Source organism: Gobio gobio (assembly GCF_949357685.1).
Source record: "Gobio gobio genome assembly, chromosome: 23".
Lineage (NCBI taxonomy): Eukaryota > Metazoa > Chordata > Actinopteri > Cypriniformes > Gobionidae > Gobio > Gobio gobio.
In genome coordinates this window covers 35454185-35472528 of record NC_137119.1, presented here as the reverse complement: position 1 = coordinate 35472528, position 18344 = coordinate 35454185, and the positions used below count along the sequence as shown (strand labels likewise).

The 18344-nt window shown below is 40.4% G+C and overlaps 1 protein-coding gene across 5 annotated transcripts in view; it reads left to right on the top strand.

The window, feature by feature from the left end:
* Positions 1-18344, top strand: part of LOC307119851 (RALY RNA binding protein like) — a 235793-nt gene that overhangs the window by 198852 nt on the left and 18597 nt on the right. For all 5 annotated transcript variants that reach the window (XM_079806534.1, XM_079806535.1, XM_079806536.1 and 2 more), the window contains 3 exons: positions 4381-4456; positions 10299-10346; positions 11077-11255. In XM_079806534.1, coding sequence (XP_079662660.1) covers positions 4381-4456; positions 10299-10346; positions 11077-11255 — 303 coding nt within the window. The remainder of the gene's footprint in view (positions 1-4380; positions 4457-10298; positions 10347-11076; positions 11256-18344) is intronic.

Below are 18344 nucleotides of genomic sequence, written 5' to 3'. Positions count from 1 at the left end.
ACAATACCCCTTTAAACTTTGAGCTTTGAAGTGCTGGAAAAAGTGTGAAGCTCTTGAAAACCCTTAAGTGCCTGAATTTCAATCTCAAAAGGTTGTACGAACCCTGAGATGAATGATGACAACAACATTAAATCCATGTGGTGTTACTACAGTAAGCCATGGTGAATGTTGGTGATTTGTGACTGAAACCCCTGATCTTTGCTCATGTTTTCTCAATGTTTCTCCTGGTTTCCAGATCAGCCGTGTTTGATCTGAAATCTGGGGTTTATAACAGAATTCTGCGCCGAACCCTTCCACTAAATCTCGCAGTAGCGATGTTAGTAATTCTGTGGTGAATTCAAACGCTTTCTCACTGGATCTCCCAGCGCTGAGTTAGCGACGTACGAAGAACGGACCCCAGGCCTGGTCCTCTATCGTCCTTCACTGTCGTCGATCCTCCTTTTATGCATACGAGCTCCTCCGTGAGATACGAGACCGGTGCAGCTGGCGCTCATTATCAATCCTGTTGCCAATCTCGTGCCGTTCTCTCACGGCCCTCGGCCTCGACTGCTTGCCACAGTTTTAATTTTAAAAAAAATATGGTAACACTTTACAATAAGGTCTCATTCATTAACATACTTAACAACTCGTGTACATTATTTTTGAATAATTCAACGGCCCGGAGTCAATTATTTGGCTTATATTACGGTTACCACACCTCAAAACATTGTTCAGATTATGTATCAACTTTATCAAACTTTATCAGTTTACCTTCTTCAGTAAGTTTAGAGGGGTTTTTTTTTTTAGGCTAGTATTTTTTTTTTTTTATGATATTGAAAATGGTGATTTGAAGAATTATTACATTTTCAATGAGAAAAAAAAATCTTATTCTTATTTAAAGCAAAAGTTACACATGCTTGTTTTTCATAGAGTAGGTATTTATTTATTTGATCAAAAAGGTTTAAAGAACAGGAGTAAAGTACTGAAAGTACTATCCACTATCAGTGTGAGATTCCAGAGCTACAGTACAAGATGTGAATGTAACCATATGGCATTTATCTTAAAGCATTTCTATGGCAGCGCTTCCCCTCTGAATCCCCTTGTATTGCAGCAGCGGTGTGTTTTTGTGTTGAAGGCTGGAAGCAGGAGTGCTGGGTAGTGAGGGTCAGATGGTGGAGATAAAGTATAGAACATCTGTGAGAATTATGTGCTATCTTTCAAGGATGATGGTTTGATAAAATGCTTTACATATAGATGCATCAAGGTCAAGTGCTTTGTCATTCCTTCTCTTCCTTCATCTCTTCTTTCTTTTACCGCAGCTGTGAAATTAAGTTGTTGTGGTATAGGTTTTTATCTACAGCTATTTGAAAGATTATAAACTGCACAAAATTGATTAAATATGTCGGTCACATTTAAGCATGCACAACGCAAACAGTGACCCAAAAATGTATTTGGACACACTTAGAAATGTATGAAAGTCATTGCATTTGTATTAGAGATAGAAGAAAGCCAAAGCATACTTTTCAAGCAGAATATTTTGAATTCTGTAAAAAAAAATATGGTGTAAATGAACCGTTGGCGTTATCAGCTATTTCCATGAGTGGTCACAAAATGTTCCGTTATAAGAAAATTCTGTTTGCCTGCTATATGTGAGTTGTATTTCTAATGGACCGCATATCTCATTCTGTTTTTCAAGAGGTATATTGCACAAAAGTTTATATTAAGTTTATATTCTTGTTTTACAATCCCAGGGCACCCAATTATTTACTGAACATCAGACAAGCACCACATTGTTCTACCCACCTACCCAGTCATTAAAGGCTGATTCAGAGAGAAGTTGCATGGATTTATTTGCCTAGTCGTGGTTAATATAACAAAACTGACAACCTTAAAGGTGCGCTATGTAACATTTTTTTCAAGGCCAGTGTTATATATTTTGTTCAGTTGAGTACTTGCAATATCCCAAATGTTTCCAACTATTTGTAAATCGTGAGAAGATTGCTATTTTAACCAAGGAAGCGGGACGTGTGAGGGAGTCGCCTGTCGATTGCGTCATATCTGCGCTACCCTCGGTTTTTGCAGAAACGCTTTACTCTCACTGCAGTGTGCAACAAGTGTCATAGCAGCTGCCGAGAAAACGCACAGAGTAACGTCATAACATAATTTTCAACACACTCAGATGTGTCTAATATGATAAACAGAGCTGCGTTACCTCATACTCATGACCGGAAAAGCGTAAATGACGCTGGCGACTGGCATAATCAAAGTTCATCTTATTAACAATCGCTCCTGCGGCCTTACTCAGCTCCCACAACACTCGGTCCTGCTTCTGCTTCATACTACAGTAATCAGGGTTTTTCCTGGGTCAAAAATGGTCTTCGGTGGTGGCTGACAGACATGGTCATACACACACACACACACACACACACGCGCACAGTAAAAAAAGTACCCTACCCACGTGATCTGCAAGCGCAATACTGACAATAAATTTTAAATAAATTCAAAGAAAGTTTGTAATTTTTGCTTATCTTATTTTTATACATTATTTTTACACTATTTACAGATAATTGTTTTGGTATATAATCATATCAATATTAAAAAGTAGTATTAAAAAAAATTACAAATAGCCATATACAATTTATAAAATTATCAGCTAGCTAATAACAACTTTGTTCTGGGTTTACCTCACTCCAGTCTAAACTAAATGATTTATAGGCTATTTATTTTACTACACATTGTGAACATAAATAAGCTGAAAGAACTTACTCTTACACCCACTCTTGCTAAATTGTGTAAGCACACTTGTGTTCTCATTTCAGATGTGTTCAGAGTAAATTATTAAACTGATTCGTGAGTTCAGTGTTGGACAGATCAGTTGTTCTTACCAGTCGTTAAAACGATTCGGTTCAAAGGTATTCATTAGATCGCGAATCAGACCTTAGCAGACGCGTTGTGTGCGAATCCCGTCGCGAAAGATTTGTCAACACACAGAAAACACTTCATAAACGGATAGGATTTGTTTCCCGTTTATTGAAAGTATGGTTTATGTCAGCTGGTCAGAGAAGAGTCAACATTTTTTGAGCGCAATTCACACCCAGTGCCAGCGGTAATTAAAGGAAAACATCGTCCGATAGTGCCACGTGCAACATGGATTCGGTCTTCCGACCTTTTGATTTTGATTAACGTAATATGTGAAATATTAGAAAAGCTAAGAATGCTTATTTTGAAGACAGAGAGCGGGGGAGGAGCTCTCTGATCGTTCTCTCTGTCACTCAAGTTAACGCAAGCGCAGCAGTCATCTACTACTTCATTCATAAATCACAATAACTGATCAAATAAGGCTTTGGCGGGACAACAATTTGTTTTGGCGGCCGCCAAAAAAAATGTCAATGTAGGAAAAACCCTGGTAACGTTAATAATCGCATCCATGAACATGATTTCTGCCCGAGTCCTATCCCGATTCTTTTCCACCGGCTGTGAGGTGAAGACCACATGTCCCAAGAGTCTGCGCTCAAACTTGGCGTCATCAAACTATGCCTTTGTTTTGAATAGGCGACCTCTAGTGGACGGAAAAGTGACATAGTGCACCTTTTAAGGCCCTTCCGCACCAAGAACAATAACTATACCGATAACTATATTAGCGCCCACACCAACGCACAATGACGCTTTGTTTTTTCTAAGCATGCGCTGCAGTTACAGTACGTCTCTGCTCAAGCAGGATGGATTCTGATTGGCTGTCAATGTTTTTATCGATCATCAACTGGGAATTTTTTTTATATAATTCTGAAAGTGATTCCAATGATATTGTTTCTCTGTTATCATTATCTTTTATCACATATCTTTTTTTACTATACCTTTATCATTATAGTTATAATTCTTTGTGTGAACCAGTGTTAGTTTTATTATAGTTACATGTTTTTGAATTGGCTTTTATTTTTATTTTTTTTATTTTAGTTTAACTTTTAGTAATTTCGTTTTTGTAATGCCCTTTTTATTAGTCAAAAAAATGCTATGTTTAATTTTTTTTTTTAATTAATAATTGTAGTGTTTCAACTGGTTACACTTTATTTTAAGGTGTAATTATACATTTAAGTACACTGTTTAAAAAAAAGTACTGGTAATTTTCTGGCAGGACATTATCTAGTAATTTTACGGAAATTTCCATTCACCCTTAAAACACAACCTAATGCTTTGCGTACTACAAAATACAGCTAAAACACCTGTAAAAAACCAATACGCAAAATTCCTTCATATTAATACAGTACATTGTGCCCTATTTCTTTTTTTTTTTTACAGTGTACTGAGTAATATTAATTTGCATGTACATTTAAAAAAATTTTTTTGAAAAAAAACCCTTTGGTTTAGGGTTAGTTGACTCTGTATTCTTCTGTGTTTCTGCAGATATTAATATGGCCGGAGAGCCGAAACCCTACAGGCCTAAAGCAGGATCCAAACGACCCCTAACTGCTGTCTACAGGTGGGTGTTTCCTATCAAACTAGGGCAACATAGGTATATACTTGTATATGTATGTATTATACAAAAGGTTTAGTCATTCTGACTGTGAGAATTTGACTTCAGATAACATACTGCAGTGTAAATGAAATTCATGCTCCCTTGTTAGGAGAGCTGAGGTAGACCAGATTAAAGTCTGCTTGGTGGGGCTGAATGAAGCCGTCAGCACATTTGTCATATTATCGGGTTTAGATAACAGAACAACCCGCGGCCTGCAATTATCAGCACATTCGTTCAATTGCTGAAGTTGCAGTTGTGTCTCACAGGTTCGGTTAGCTTGTTTAAATATTATAGGAAGCGAAAAGCTCCAGACACATCAGTGAAAACTAACCAAGCAGGAAATGAGTGAAAAATCAATGTTTGAAAAGGTATTAGGCATTTACTCCTTTATTGGCTAGCTTTTATAGGGATTCGGAGCAGTTTATTGCAAACAATAAATACTAACTAATGCCAAATAAATAGTGACTGGGTCATGATTACTGGTGATTACATGATTACATGATCATGCAATAACTGGATTAGTGCGGTTTGCGTCCATAAATGTAATGGAAATGTGTTTTCCCTTTTATTTGCACATGGCAAAGAATAATAGAATCATAGTAATGAAATATATGGATTTTTGGCAATTCAGTTACTCATGAGCCAGAAAGGGTGTCCGTTAAAAGACTGTAGCTTTGTTTTGGTTCCCTTTTGTTACGTGATTTTATTTTACTTTAGCTGATTCAGGGTTTTTAATTCTTTATTTCCGGCTCTCATTGTATTTTGAAATTCATTTAGTCTTGATTTGCATTTCAAATCGGCTAATGCAACCCATCCATTATGTAATCAAGGGTATAGGCTTAATTAGGAGAGTAGAACAGGAGCAAACCAACAAAGAATAGCTTTGAATGTTAATTAGTATGGAATGAATGGTCAAAAGAGCGGAGAGATGCCAATAATGGAATATAATGAGGTTGTGTTTTGGAAATGGTCCCAAAATCATCCTCACTCTAGTTTCTATAGTTGACAGGATATTCATATTATGCATGACATGTATTTAAATGCACAATTGCATTAAGTTTGACCTGATTTGCTTCGTTAATAGTTGTCCTGATGTTATGTGTACAATTAATCATTGGCTATGTTTCCATCCACCTAATTTATATGCGCATTTTGGGATATTGCATAAAAAAAAATAAAAAATACGCTGAATGGAGCTGCCAAGATGCACATAAATTCTAAACATGTTCATAAAAAACCGTATGTGCTCATTTCAGGTGGATAAGAAGACATGCTTATAGACTATGATGGAAACACCTCAGCAATCGATTAATCTCAACAGTGGATGTGATTAGATAACTGGACTAACCAGCGGACTAGGGATGGAACGATATGAAATATCGCGATTATCAATATTATCACGGTTTTGTTCAAATGAGATGAAAGTGTTCAAAAAGAACAGATGCACACACTGAAAACATTTCAACAAGTTTTATATTTGAAAATCAACAAACAACAAATAAAACAAGCAGCGCTATGCACTTTTTAAGCTAGATTAGATTCTGTGACATTTCCTTCCTTTATAATGACCGTCGTCAATAGCAACGCATAACAGCAAACATCCACGTATCACAACGGACGCTCTCTCGTTTCATTCAAATGCAAATGGCGTCTCTGTTTTTGATTGTATTGAAAATGAAATCAGAGGACTTTACTATTAATACTACTATAATTATTACTATAACGTCTTGTGATCATCTTGTCTGGACGATTGTTTTGTACACTGTACAAAATGGATTTATAAACGGGTAAGATTTAAAATGTGTGGTAAAGAAAATGTGTAATAAGTGTACAATGAATATACATTATTATCCCTTAAATGTCACCCTAGTCTTGTCTGAACTTGTTAGTTCGTCTTTGGCTCAAGCTTCACGTTATTATTTCCCAGACGTAGTTTTAGTATTGAGGTCAAAGTCCACTTGCCTTGCGTTCGCAGATTCGAAGCGTTTCCCTGATTACAGCGACTTTCTTCTTGCATGTTCTGCAGACAGAGTGACCATACTCGATTAAGTTTCCCTCAGGACTTTTGTAAAAGCCTTTTAGAAAAGTCCTTTTAGAAGGCTGAGAAATCTCAGCCTTCCCATTTCTTCTCATTCAAAAAACAGCGTTGCGTGCTGCAGGATTTAGCACGGGTTTTCAAAATCGGAATAATCAAACACGGTTTTAATGATAATTGAATTTTAAACGATATTACTAACCGTTAGTACATTTTATCGTGGTTTATCGTGAACCCAGTAATCATTCCATCCCTACAGCGGACCAATCGCATTGCACAGCATCTCAAATGTTGGTTTGGTCATTCTGAAATGCCTGAGCCAAAGTCTGTCATCCGAATGATTTGGTTTAATTCCCTCCCAGAAGTGTCACACAATTGCATTCATAAACACCAGGAATCCGCACGCAAGATAACACAGGTTATTGCGTTTCGTCTGCGTGCTCTGAGACGCGAGTCATTTATGATGTAGGATAAAAGAGCCACAGTGCTTCCCCGATTGCAGTGGCTTCCATTTTTATTACAGATATTTTGCAGCAATTTCTCAGGAAGTGACTATTTCGTTCTCTTGAACTCGTGGGATATAAACGCTGCTTTATTAGCAAATGTTAAGTTAAATCTACAACTTTGGATGGAAACATAGCTAGTGGACGTTATAGCTTGTGGAAATAAGTGTTTCCATAATAATTGATCAGGATGAAATAGGTTTGTCCTCCTGAAGCAACTTTTCTTTTCTGCAGTTGACCACAGAGAAAAAGTTACTGTAATGTAATCACTAGCACGAGAAATAGTTTTTATTAATCTTGGCCAACATAAATTAGCTTTGAACAATAGTATATTAATATATTAACATTCACTTTAATAACCATTTCAAACCTTATAATAAATTGTTGAATAATGTAACAAAAGAGTACCCAAGGGTTGTGTATAAAGAAGGATGATTGAGATGAGGGACAGGTTTCAGCTTAAGGCCTAAGATTGTTCATGAATTTATTCATTGTGTGTATAATATTCATAAATGTTATTCATGCTATAACCATGAGGGAGAGGCGTGCATGGTTTCGGTGTCCCATGATGATGAGGTGTACAGTTGTATTGCATGTCTGGAATTGATGCCTGGATGTTTAATGGGGGGGAAAAAACGCCTGAGAATGGATAGTGTGTGCTGTAATTCTTCTGGTGAGCATGTAGATAGTTTAATGATTTACAATAAATAATTCCATCTTCTGCCCAATTTGTTTGCCTGCCATGATGCTCAGCCAGCCAATGGCACAAAAAAATGGACATAAAAACAATGATTATATTTAGCACTATGTCTAGGGCTAAACAAATGAGCAAATTTTGGACATTGATTATATGATCTTTCCTAACTTAATTGACCCGCAACATGAAATTGAGTTGTCTGAAATACTGGTTAACCTAGAATATACATTTTTTTTTTTAAATTGTGACCAATTCTCATTTAGGGTCATTAACATGCCTGATGTGTTGTGGTATGCGTTTACAAAATTTCTGCCAATTTTGATGTTTGCGGGTTAATTTGACCCGCAATTTAATGGTTAACTGCAGCTGCACAAACCCAACATAATAAAAAAAAATTATGTATTTATGTCAGTTACTCAACTACCATTTGAAGATATTTAGATTTATATTTATTCATTTGGCAGACACTTTTATCCGAAAGAATGTACACTTTTTATCTATTCAAGACCGTTAATTTAGCTGTGAATCAAACGCATGATTTTGGTGTTGCTAGCTCCATTCTCTACTTTGAGCTTCAGGACAGCACACACAAATAAATCAAAAACATTGAAAATTAAAAAAACAAACATTTTACATTTTTATTACAAAAATGGTTAAAATACTGTTTATAATATTAAAAAAATACATTATAAACCCGCATAAGTTGGCAAAACTAACAAAAATTGAGGCAATCCGTTAGGTTGTTACGAAATTAAGTAAGCAGAATTTGCAGATTTTTATTTTGTACTCTTACATTTTCATTGCTCTTAACTTCAAATATTTGAGTATGCTTAAATTAAACTGATCAACTTAAATATTTTTCGTAGTGGAAACTTGGCTAGCTTTAACTAGCTAATTTAATAAATGTTACCTTGCTAATTGGTAACACAAAGCTTTGATGGCATTAGCATTAGCATAGCACTTGCTGAATGAGTACAGCAATATATAATATTTAATATACTGTATATCTGTTCTCAAACCACGCTCATGCTCCACTCTTCACCATGATGGTAACCCTACAAAAAAACGTAACAGAAACTCAACTAGCATAACAAATCATTAAACACTACAAAATATCCCACTTAACATTTAATATTGCACACAAAAAACATTATATTACACTTAACTTTAGCATTTACTCTTCCTTTTGAGTGTCATGGCAATGCATGCTGGGAAAAAGAAATCCCAGCCCAGTTTCGGTTAAAATTAAGTTAGTCTAAATTAAAAGAAACAAGTTCATAAAACTCAAAACAACGAAACAATTCAGATTACTTAAATATGTCCGTTTTGTGAACTCAAAAGAAAAAAAGTTCTAAATACTAGTTAATTTGATTGAACTAATTTGTTTCATATGAGTTGGCTCTACTCAAACCAATTAATTATTTTGAGCGTCAGGGTCTACAATGTAGTTAAATAGTTTTAAAAATAATTTGTTCTCATGTTTATTTTTGTTGTAATGTGTGAGAAGTATTAATATTAAAGGTTTACTGTTTTTGACCAATTTGTTTGTTTTTCATAGTGTGCTTTTTCGTAAATTGTATTGAATCCAATAAAGGTAAATTTGACCCTCTCAACATTAAAATCGTACTCCGAATTCGAACATAATACAAGGGTTGAAAGGTCAAACGTTTTTGCTTCCATTTAAGCACAAGATGCCCTTTTTAAAATGCAGAACTTGCTGTTATTAAAGCAAAGACAGAGAGTACCAATACATTCTGAAATTTTTCAGTTCAAATTTTCACTCAAATTATCATGCTGAAAGTTTAAGTTTTCATTCTATTTCACTCTGTCATATTTGTACATGAAATAGAAATGACTGAAGAGCAACCCTGTTGCTTGCCTTGTCAGTTGGCATTATAAGTCTTCTGAAGAGATGTTTGGAGCTGCTGCTACTCTAAAGGGTTCACACAAAGTTTACTGGATGAAATCCAAGTAGGGGTCTCAGACACACGCACACAGACACACAACACACACACACACACACACACACACACACACACACACACACACACACACACACACACACACACACACACACACACACACACACACACACACACACACACACACACACACACACACACACACACACACACACACACACACACACACACACACACACACACACACACACACACACACACACACACACACACACACACAGAGTCAGGCCCTAAAACAAGCCAAATACCTCTGTCTGATTCAAACTAATAGGAGGTTTCTCACTGGAATTAATAAACTAAGCCACTTTGATTGCTGCCGTTATTGACAGCTGAAGATATTGATCTGTCTGTCAGCAAGATGTTTAAATAACGCGTGGATTACTATCAGATTATTGAGTTTGATTAGTTTCTCTACACATTTAAATCTTAGGTATAAATTGATTAGCGTTGAGTTTGTCAGATCTGTCCGTGTCTGTTGGGCTGCTAAATCAAGAGGCTAATTCCATCAGTTCAGGCCTAACCATTTTTGTCATTTTCTTGTCATAGTGAATCACACTTTACACCGTGCCTTTTGTTTTGTCTCTTTCAGTGGTTATGAATTTGATTATGATTACTACAGAGATGATTTCTACAATAGGTATGTATGCATTTATTTACAGTTGTTGAAACCCTTAATCTGACTGCACACATTTTGAAACACTTTTTGTCTTTTGTGTCACTTTTTGAGTCTTTTTCCGCAGATCTTTTATTGGTTTCAAAATAGCATGTATTATTTTAAGCCCTGTTAAATGTCATTTTATATACGTTTTCAAGATCAAAACCTACGAAAAAATGCACACAAAGATATGAAATTAAATATGATGTTCATGGAGAATCAATAAATAGTCTTATTTATCTTAAACACCTACAGTTTGTCCTTGAAAAGAATTAGGAGAAAATAAATCCATTAGTGTTGAGTAATTGCAGGGCTTTTTAGAAATTAAAGATTACTCCTTTATTTTTTCGCTCATTTCCTTCTTATGATCTCATCTTTCATTAGCAGAGACATTTACTAAATGTCAGCTGGGTGGACAGCTGTGAATATCCAGGAGAGATCGATGGGAGCGCGAGGGCATGTGCCTTTTGTTTGACATTTTCTTATGCCTCCTTTCTTTTCTGTAAATTCTTTTGAAAAATTCGCCTGCCTTCATGACGGATTTCAAAAGTAGCTCTGCTAATTGCAGGGAAACCAGGAACCAGTAGTCAGAAATGTTTTCAGGGGTGAAAAACCTTTAAGATGCAATATAATTCTGAATCAAAAGCCTAGTTTTGAGTGTTAATGATGTTCTGGTGTCTTTTGTAAACTCTGTTTCTTTGGTTCCGGTTAGGCTCTTCGACTATCACGGACGGGTGGCTCCTCCTCCGAGGGCAGTGATCCCGCTGAAGCGCTCGCGAGTGGTACTTCCATCCACTCGACGTGGGAAGAGTTCCTTCCCTATTAAAACCTCCTCCGCTTCTTCCTCAAGACCTCCATCATCATCATCATCCTTCTCCTCTGGGCTGAAACGTAAGCCATAAAAAAAAACACAATTTGTGTTGTCCAAAATATGTATTATCAAAATGCAGTTTGCAATTTTTTTAGCTTACAATATAACACAACTTGGGCTCTCCATAGAATATAAATATTTAACTACACTTTATTTCATCATTTTATTTAGTAAACATGTTACTGCATTTAGTTCCTTTTTAAGGAAAGATATACCGTACTGGTAAAAAAAGTTTGGAAATATTACTGTTTTTGAAAGGAGTCTCTTATCTCATCAAGCCTGCATTTATTTGATCAAAAATACAGAAAAAACTCTAATATTGTGAAATATTATTACAATTTAAAATAATGGATTTCTGTTTTAAAATACTATTGCTGTGATGCAAAGCTGAATTTTCATCCGCCATTACTCTGATTTCTCAAGGATCATGTGACACTAAAGAACATTACAATTTGCTGATTTGATACTCCGTTGTTATCAATGCTGGAAAAAATGGTATGATACTTTTTTCAGGATTCCTTAATGAATAAAAAGAACAGTATTATTTAAAATAGAAATCTCTTGTAACAATATGCATTACTAAATGCAGCCTTGATGAGCATAACGGCCGTTTCACACTGCAAGCGTGAGCTTCACGTCAGCTTGACTGCAGTTGCGTGAGAGTATTCACACTGGAAGCGTTTGTACCGCGTGCGTCACAGCAGCGGCTCCAACGCTACATATAATGCTCACTTATATCACATGTGAGTATTTCTTTATAAAGACAACTAGCCTATATTTGTTTTAGAAGTTGATCATTTATAAACCTGATAGTCTTGAAACTTGGTTAACATGGGGAAGTGTAGGCTACAACATTCGCATGTAAATGGTAAACGACAAACACAACCAAGAAAACACCTCTGATCATGTGGTCTCATTCATAGTTCGATATGTTTACAAGACCGTAAACTCTGCAGACAAAAATAAAACACACACTCTTGTTTGATTTGGGTAGTGCTAGAGCCTAGACCTGTCTGTGTAGCCTACATAATAAACTAAAATAATGTTTATATATCATATTTGCTGGCTAGCTTACTTAAGTTTTTATATATATATATAAAAATACACTATACTTTCACACAAACTGCATAATTAAAATGGGTTAAAAAAAAGGGTAAATCTTATACAAATATTTTTTTTCTTCATTTTCTTTTCTGACATACTCCAGTTCTTGTTAGAACTGCTCGGGTTATGTATATAACCCTTGTTCCCTGAGAAGGGGAACGAGCACTGCATCGAAACGACACTTTGGGGATGCTCCCTTAGCATCAGCGAATCTGAAACCAGAATGCCAACTAGGCCAATCCGATTGGCGTGCGTGATGACGTAACCGTGACGGCATACCCGGAAGTATAAAAGGGGAGCTGGAACGTAATGTCGGCAGTAATCGCTCTGAAGCATGCGCTCCAAGCGCGCCGAGGTGTGGCGTCGGGATGCAGTGCTCGTTCCCCTTCTCAGGGAACAAGGGTTATATACATAACCCGAGCAGTTCCCTTTCGAGGGAACTCGCACTGCATCGAAACGACACTTTGGGGAACGAGTACCCACTAGGCCACACCGAAGGGTAGCACCTGCCCTAGTGTGAAGCCGGGGACCGGGCACAGCTAGGACTGGAGCACCCTAGCACCAGGCGTTGTAGGGAGATCCAGGCTATAGAACCTGATAAATGTGTGTGGGGTAGCCCACCCGGCCGCCTCGCAGATATCCTGCAAGGGGACCCCCGAAAGAAGGGCCACCGAAGAGGCCATGCCTCTGGTGGAATGAGCCCTCACGGCCACAGGTGAAGGCAAACTGTGCACCTGGTAGGCCATGGTAATTGCCTGGACAATCCAATTACTGATTGTCTGAGTAGACGCAGGCAATCCCTTCTTAGGTGAACCAAAACACACCAACAGTTGTTGTGATCTCCTCCACTGTGCAGACTTCGCCAAATAAACTCTGAGCGCCCTAACCGGGCAGAGTAGGTGAAGTCTCCCCTCTTCCGCCGTCACGTGAGGCGGAGGATGAAATGCCTGCAGAACCAAAGACCTGACCACCCTTGATGGCACCTTAGGCACGTAGCCCGGCCTAGGGTGTAGGATGGCTTTTACTCCTGCCGGGGCAAACTCCAGGCAGGTTGGCGTTACCGCCAAGGCCTGGAGATCTCCCACTCTCCTAAGAGAGGTAATGGCGAGGAGAAAAGCCACCCTAAGGGTCAGGTTCTTAGGTTCGGCCGACTCCAATGGCTCGAAGGGGGCCTCAGCCAAACCTTCGAGAACCACTGCCAGGTCCCAGGTTGGAACTCTGGAATGAGCCGCAGGCCTCATCCTCCGAGCCCCACGGAGGAATTGTACAACCAGATGGTGCCTACCCAGAGGCCCATCACCCATAGGAGTGTGGAAAGCCGCAATGGCAGCCACGTACACCTTGTGTGGACGGGGTAAGCCCTGCAGAGAAGTGATCTTGGAGGAACTCCAGCACTGAAGCCACTGGGCAGTTAACTGGGTTCACCTCATGCTCCCTGCACCAAGTGGAAAATACATTCCACTTGAGGCTGTACAGTCTCCTCGTAGACGGAGCCCTAGAACTGAGCAAGGTCTCTATCACCTCTGCCGATAGGCCAGCCTCTATGTACCTGGTCCCCTCAGGGGCCAGACCCATAGGTTCCAAATCTCCGGGCGGGGGTAAAATATCGTACCCGCCGCCTGAGATAGGAGATCCCTCCTCAGAGATTCCCGGCAACAGGACGCTCCCAACACTGGCCCTTGGGACAGAAACCAAGGTTTCTTCCATATGACTAGGGAACGAAGGCATCTGCGCGTTACCCTGATCATACAGAATGGATTTCCCCTCAAGGAAAGCCACCTGGTTTACTTCCATATCAGGACATGGTGGCCGCGGAGGTCCGGGAAAAAGCCAGGGAGTAGATGTGCCAGGAGAAATGCCTGGTCTCCCACAGACCTCTCGCAAAGCGGCCGCCATGACCACGTCCCAGCCAGTGAGGGAGGCGTCTGTTGAAACGGATTCCCGGCAACAGACCGCTCCCAACACTGGCCCTTGGGACAGAAACCAAGGTTTCTTCCATATGACTAGGGAACGAAGGCATCTGCGCGTTACCCTGATCATACAGAATGGATTTCCCCTCAAGGAAAGCCACCTGGTTTACTTCCCATAACCACGTCCCAGCCAGTGAGGGAGGCGCCGGTTGAAACGGATTACCGGCAACAGAACGCTCCCAACACTGGCCCCTGGGACAGAAACCAAGGTTTCTTCCATATGACTAGGGAACGAAGGCATCTGCGCGTTACCCTGATCATACAGAATGGTTTTCCCCCCCGAGGAAAACCCCTTGATTCCCAGCTACCACTGTAAGGGTCTCATGCAGCAGGCCAAGAGATATTCTGTTGGACGCAGCCGCAATGAGCCCCAGCAGACCTTAAACTGCTTAACAGTGATGCTGTGGCCTAGCTTCATTTTAGAGACCACCGCCCGTATGGACTCGATACGTTCGGGAGACAATTGTGCCCACAACGTAGAGAATCCCATACGACTCCCAGGAACACAGTTCTCTGAGAAGGCGTCAACACGCTACTGCGTGTAGAGTCTCAAAGGGCTAGGCCGCCTGGAAGAACCCGAAATTGGTACGCTTTGCCCCAAAAAGCGAACATCAGGAACTTCCTGTGACACAGAAGGATGGATACAGGGAAGTATGCGTCCTCTTCAGACCCATCGTGACAGACCAGTCCTCAGACTGGATCTGAATCACAATGGAGGAATTGCTAAGCATCTTGAATCTGAATCTCCTCAGAGAACGATTCAAGTACCTCAGGTCTAAAGTTGGATGCAACTCGCCATCCCTCTTAGGAACTATGAAGTACTGGCTGTAGAACCCGGACTCCCTGTCTGGCGGAGGAGCACATTCTGTGGCCTCCCTACCAACAGGGAGTGAACTTCCTGTTCCATTACCCGAACCTGCCCAGGGACCACTGCCGTCCAGACCACCCCACTGAACTTCAGGGGAAGGTAACCGGACTGCAGTCTGTATGCCCCTTTCTACAGTCGCAGGCCCCAAGCTGATATATTCGGAGGCATAACCATGCGCCGAGATAATCTGCTACGGGAACCAGCCTCTCGAGGCCGGTCTTGGGTGTCAACCGAGACTCCTCCCCGACCCCCTGAAGCGGCTAACCGGCAGGGCGAAATCGAGGAAGATTTTCGGTGTGCGTACGCGTTTGCTGGACCACCGCAAGTCTTGCTAGAGGCGGCTGGTGCAGCACGCGTGCACGGGGAAACGATGTGGCCCGAAGCGTACTAGACGGCGGGAACACAGCATCGATTCCCGAAAACTCCACAGGGGAGACGACCTCGATCGCTCCTACCCGGGAGAGGGGGCTGGCCAGCAGGGGCCTCATCTAAGGGAGCAGCTCAACAGGGCCACAACACTAGAGCGGACACTGCGATTAGCAATTGCCTGAAACTGATGTGTCCCGCAGGCCACAAGGCGGCGAGAACGACATCAACTTCAGGAGGGCTCCATCTTAGATGAATATCCAGTTCACAAGTTAAACACGCTTGGGTGACAGAATTAAAGTATCCAACTTATCAAAGTCGGATAACATGACACTCAATTCCTCGGAATTAAATGCCATTATAATCACCAAACCTGTGCAACCTGATCTGAATAACAGGCTGAATAAAAAATATATCTAACTCTTTTTTTCTTTCTCAAAGTCAGATAATATTTTAATTTAATTCCTCAGAATTAAATGCAGCCACAATAAGGTGAAACATAGTCTGAATGATAGGCTGAATATCTAACTCCTCAAAGTCAGGTTATATTTATTTGATTCCCTAGAATTAAATGTAGCCGTACTTAATCAGACGACACTGTTCTATTTGTATTTATACGGACTCATAGACCCCGCGTTGCCTCAGCAACGTGGTTCAAGCCGACATAATACAACTGGCTTTCATCCCTCGAGAAAAAAAAAAAAGCCAATCAGTGTCACACAATACGGTGAAACATGGTCTGAATGACAGGCTGAATATCTAACTCCTCAGAGTCAGATCATATCTCATTTAAATCCTCAGACTTAAATGCAGCCATATCAGACAATACTGATTTATCGTACTATACGGCCAGTATCTCATGCACACCGATCGCGTGTGTTCACTTTAATTGCAGACCCATAACCTGCGCGCTGCCTTTTTTTCAGCAATCGCGAGATGGAATCTTGCATATTTAAGAAGTGCTTATAACTTCGACTGCCTCGATGCTGAGCACGTCTAATTCCTCAGAATCAGACCGCTCACACATCGGGTCCTCCGCCCCGGGGGAAGAAGCCGCAGCGCGGGCTTCCACACGGGGAAGGAGAACATCTGAACTGTCAGACAAAGACTGGGAAGATGCCTCAGCAGTCCCAGTCCCGCTGACAGTCCATCCGTGAGCCCCATGACCAGCCTCGCCGCACCGCCTCGGCGGATGCGGGACCGATCCACGGGGCTCACGAGGCTGGCCGGCCTCATCGAGCACGGCCAGCCGAGAGCAGAGCACCCTGAGCGTCAGCTTTTCGCAATGCTCACAAGCGGCTCCCTCGAGAGCCGCTCGAGCATGCTGAACGCCCAGACAGTGCACACACAGCAGGTGTGTATCCGAGCCCGACATATAACGAGGGCAAGGATGCACACACTGCTTGAACTCTCTCATTTTCTCTTCCATCATTCACACACTTTCTTACTGACGTACAACAATAAATAGACAGACAGTTTTTTGACACAGAGCGCTATTGCTGAAGAGCGATAACTGCCGACATTACGTTCCAGCCAGAGCCATAGAGAGAGAGAGTTGCGACAACGGAAGTTCAAAACGCTTGATAGTCACGTGATTCATGTAGACCTCGAATAGTTCCAGGAAGTGCTTTGACGGACAATTCAAATTGATGGTCACAGTGACAGAACTGCGCTTTTTGGTAATTAATAGTCAATAAATGCATTGATTTTCAATAATTTTATTACACATCGACATGTGTATGTAGCATGAGTATATAGTTACAGCGATGTTGTTTTTAAAATATATATTTTTTTAATGATGAATAATCTACACAAGCAGGCTTTAATGTACAAGTTATTTTGATTAAAATGTGCTGATCATTTAAAATCTTACTGATTAAACGTCTTACCTTTTAAAAGTGCATCACAAACGGTCTGTTCTGCTGTAACTCTATGGCGCGGCTGCTACTTCCGGGAACTATTGAGTCTCCGCGAGCCACCATTGCTGTAAAAAAAAATGTTCCATTGGAGTCTATGGAGTTGTCGCAACTCTCTCTCTCTATGGCTCTGGTTCCAGCTCCCCTTTTATACTTCCGGGTATGCCGTCACGGTTACGTCATCACGCACGCCAATCGGATTGGCCTAGTTGGCATTCTGGTTTCAGATTCGCTGATGCTAAGGGAGCATCCCCAAAGTGTCGTTTCGATGCAGTGCGAGTTCCCTCGAAAGGGAACACACTACACGTGCTTCTTGTGTACATTTTGAGCACTTTTTGTGTGAAATCATATTTATTTTGTCCATCAAAAGTGTGCTTTCACTTTAATTGAGCGTTAGCAGCGCAGCAAAAATGGGCTCTGTGCCGAAACACCCGCTTCACTACTGCTCACGCGACGCTCTTGCTTGACGCTCACATGCTGCTCCTGTGTGTATGCACAAAAAATACGCGCCGCTCACCCTTGCGGTGGGAAATGGCAGTAAGAGTCTTCTTTCAAGAACATTAAAAATGGTAATGTTTCCAAACTTTTTACTGGTACTGTAAATGTAATGTAATTGTTCAGTACTTTGTGTGCATTTATTATTGTAGTGGAATATTTGTGGAAATATGACCGGTAGATTTCTGACAAGACTTGTACTTCTCTCTTCACAACAGTACACTCTGTCCTGTTCTCCTGTCTGAAAGCACAGAGACCAGTATCAGAGTACATGCAGTTATATACAAAAACAAGAAATTCTGTATTTCTCAAACTCTAGTAAAATGCACTGAACTCAATGCAAATCTGCACTAATTAAATAATATAACAACTGTCCCACACTTTATGGAC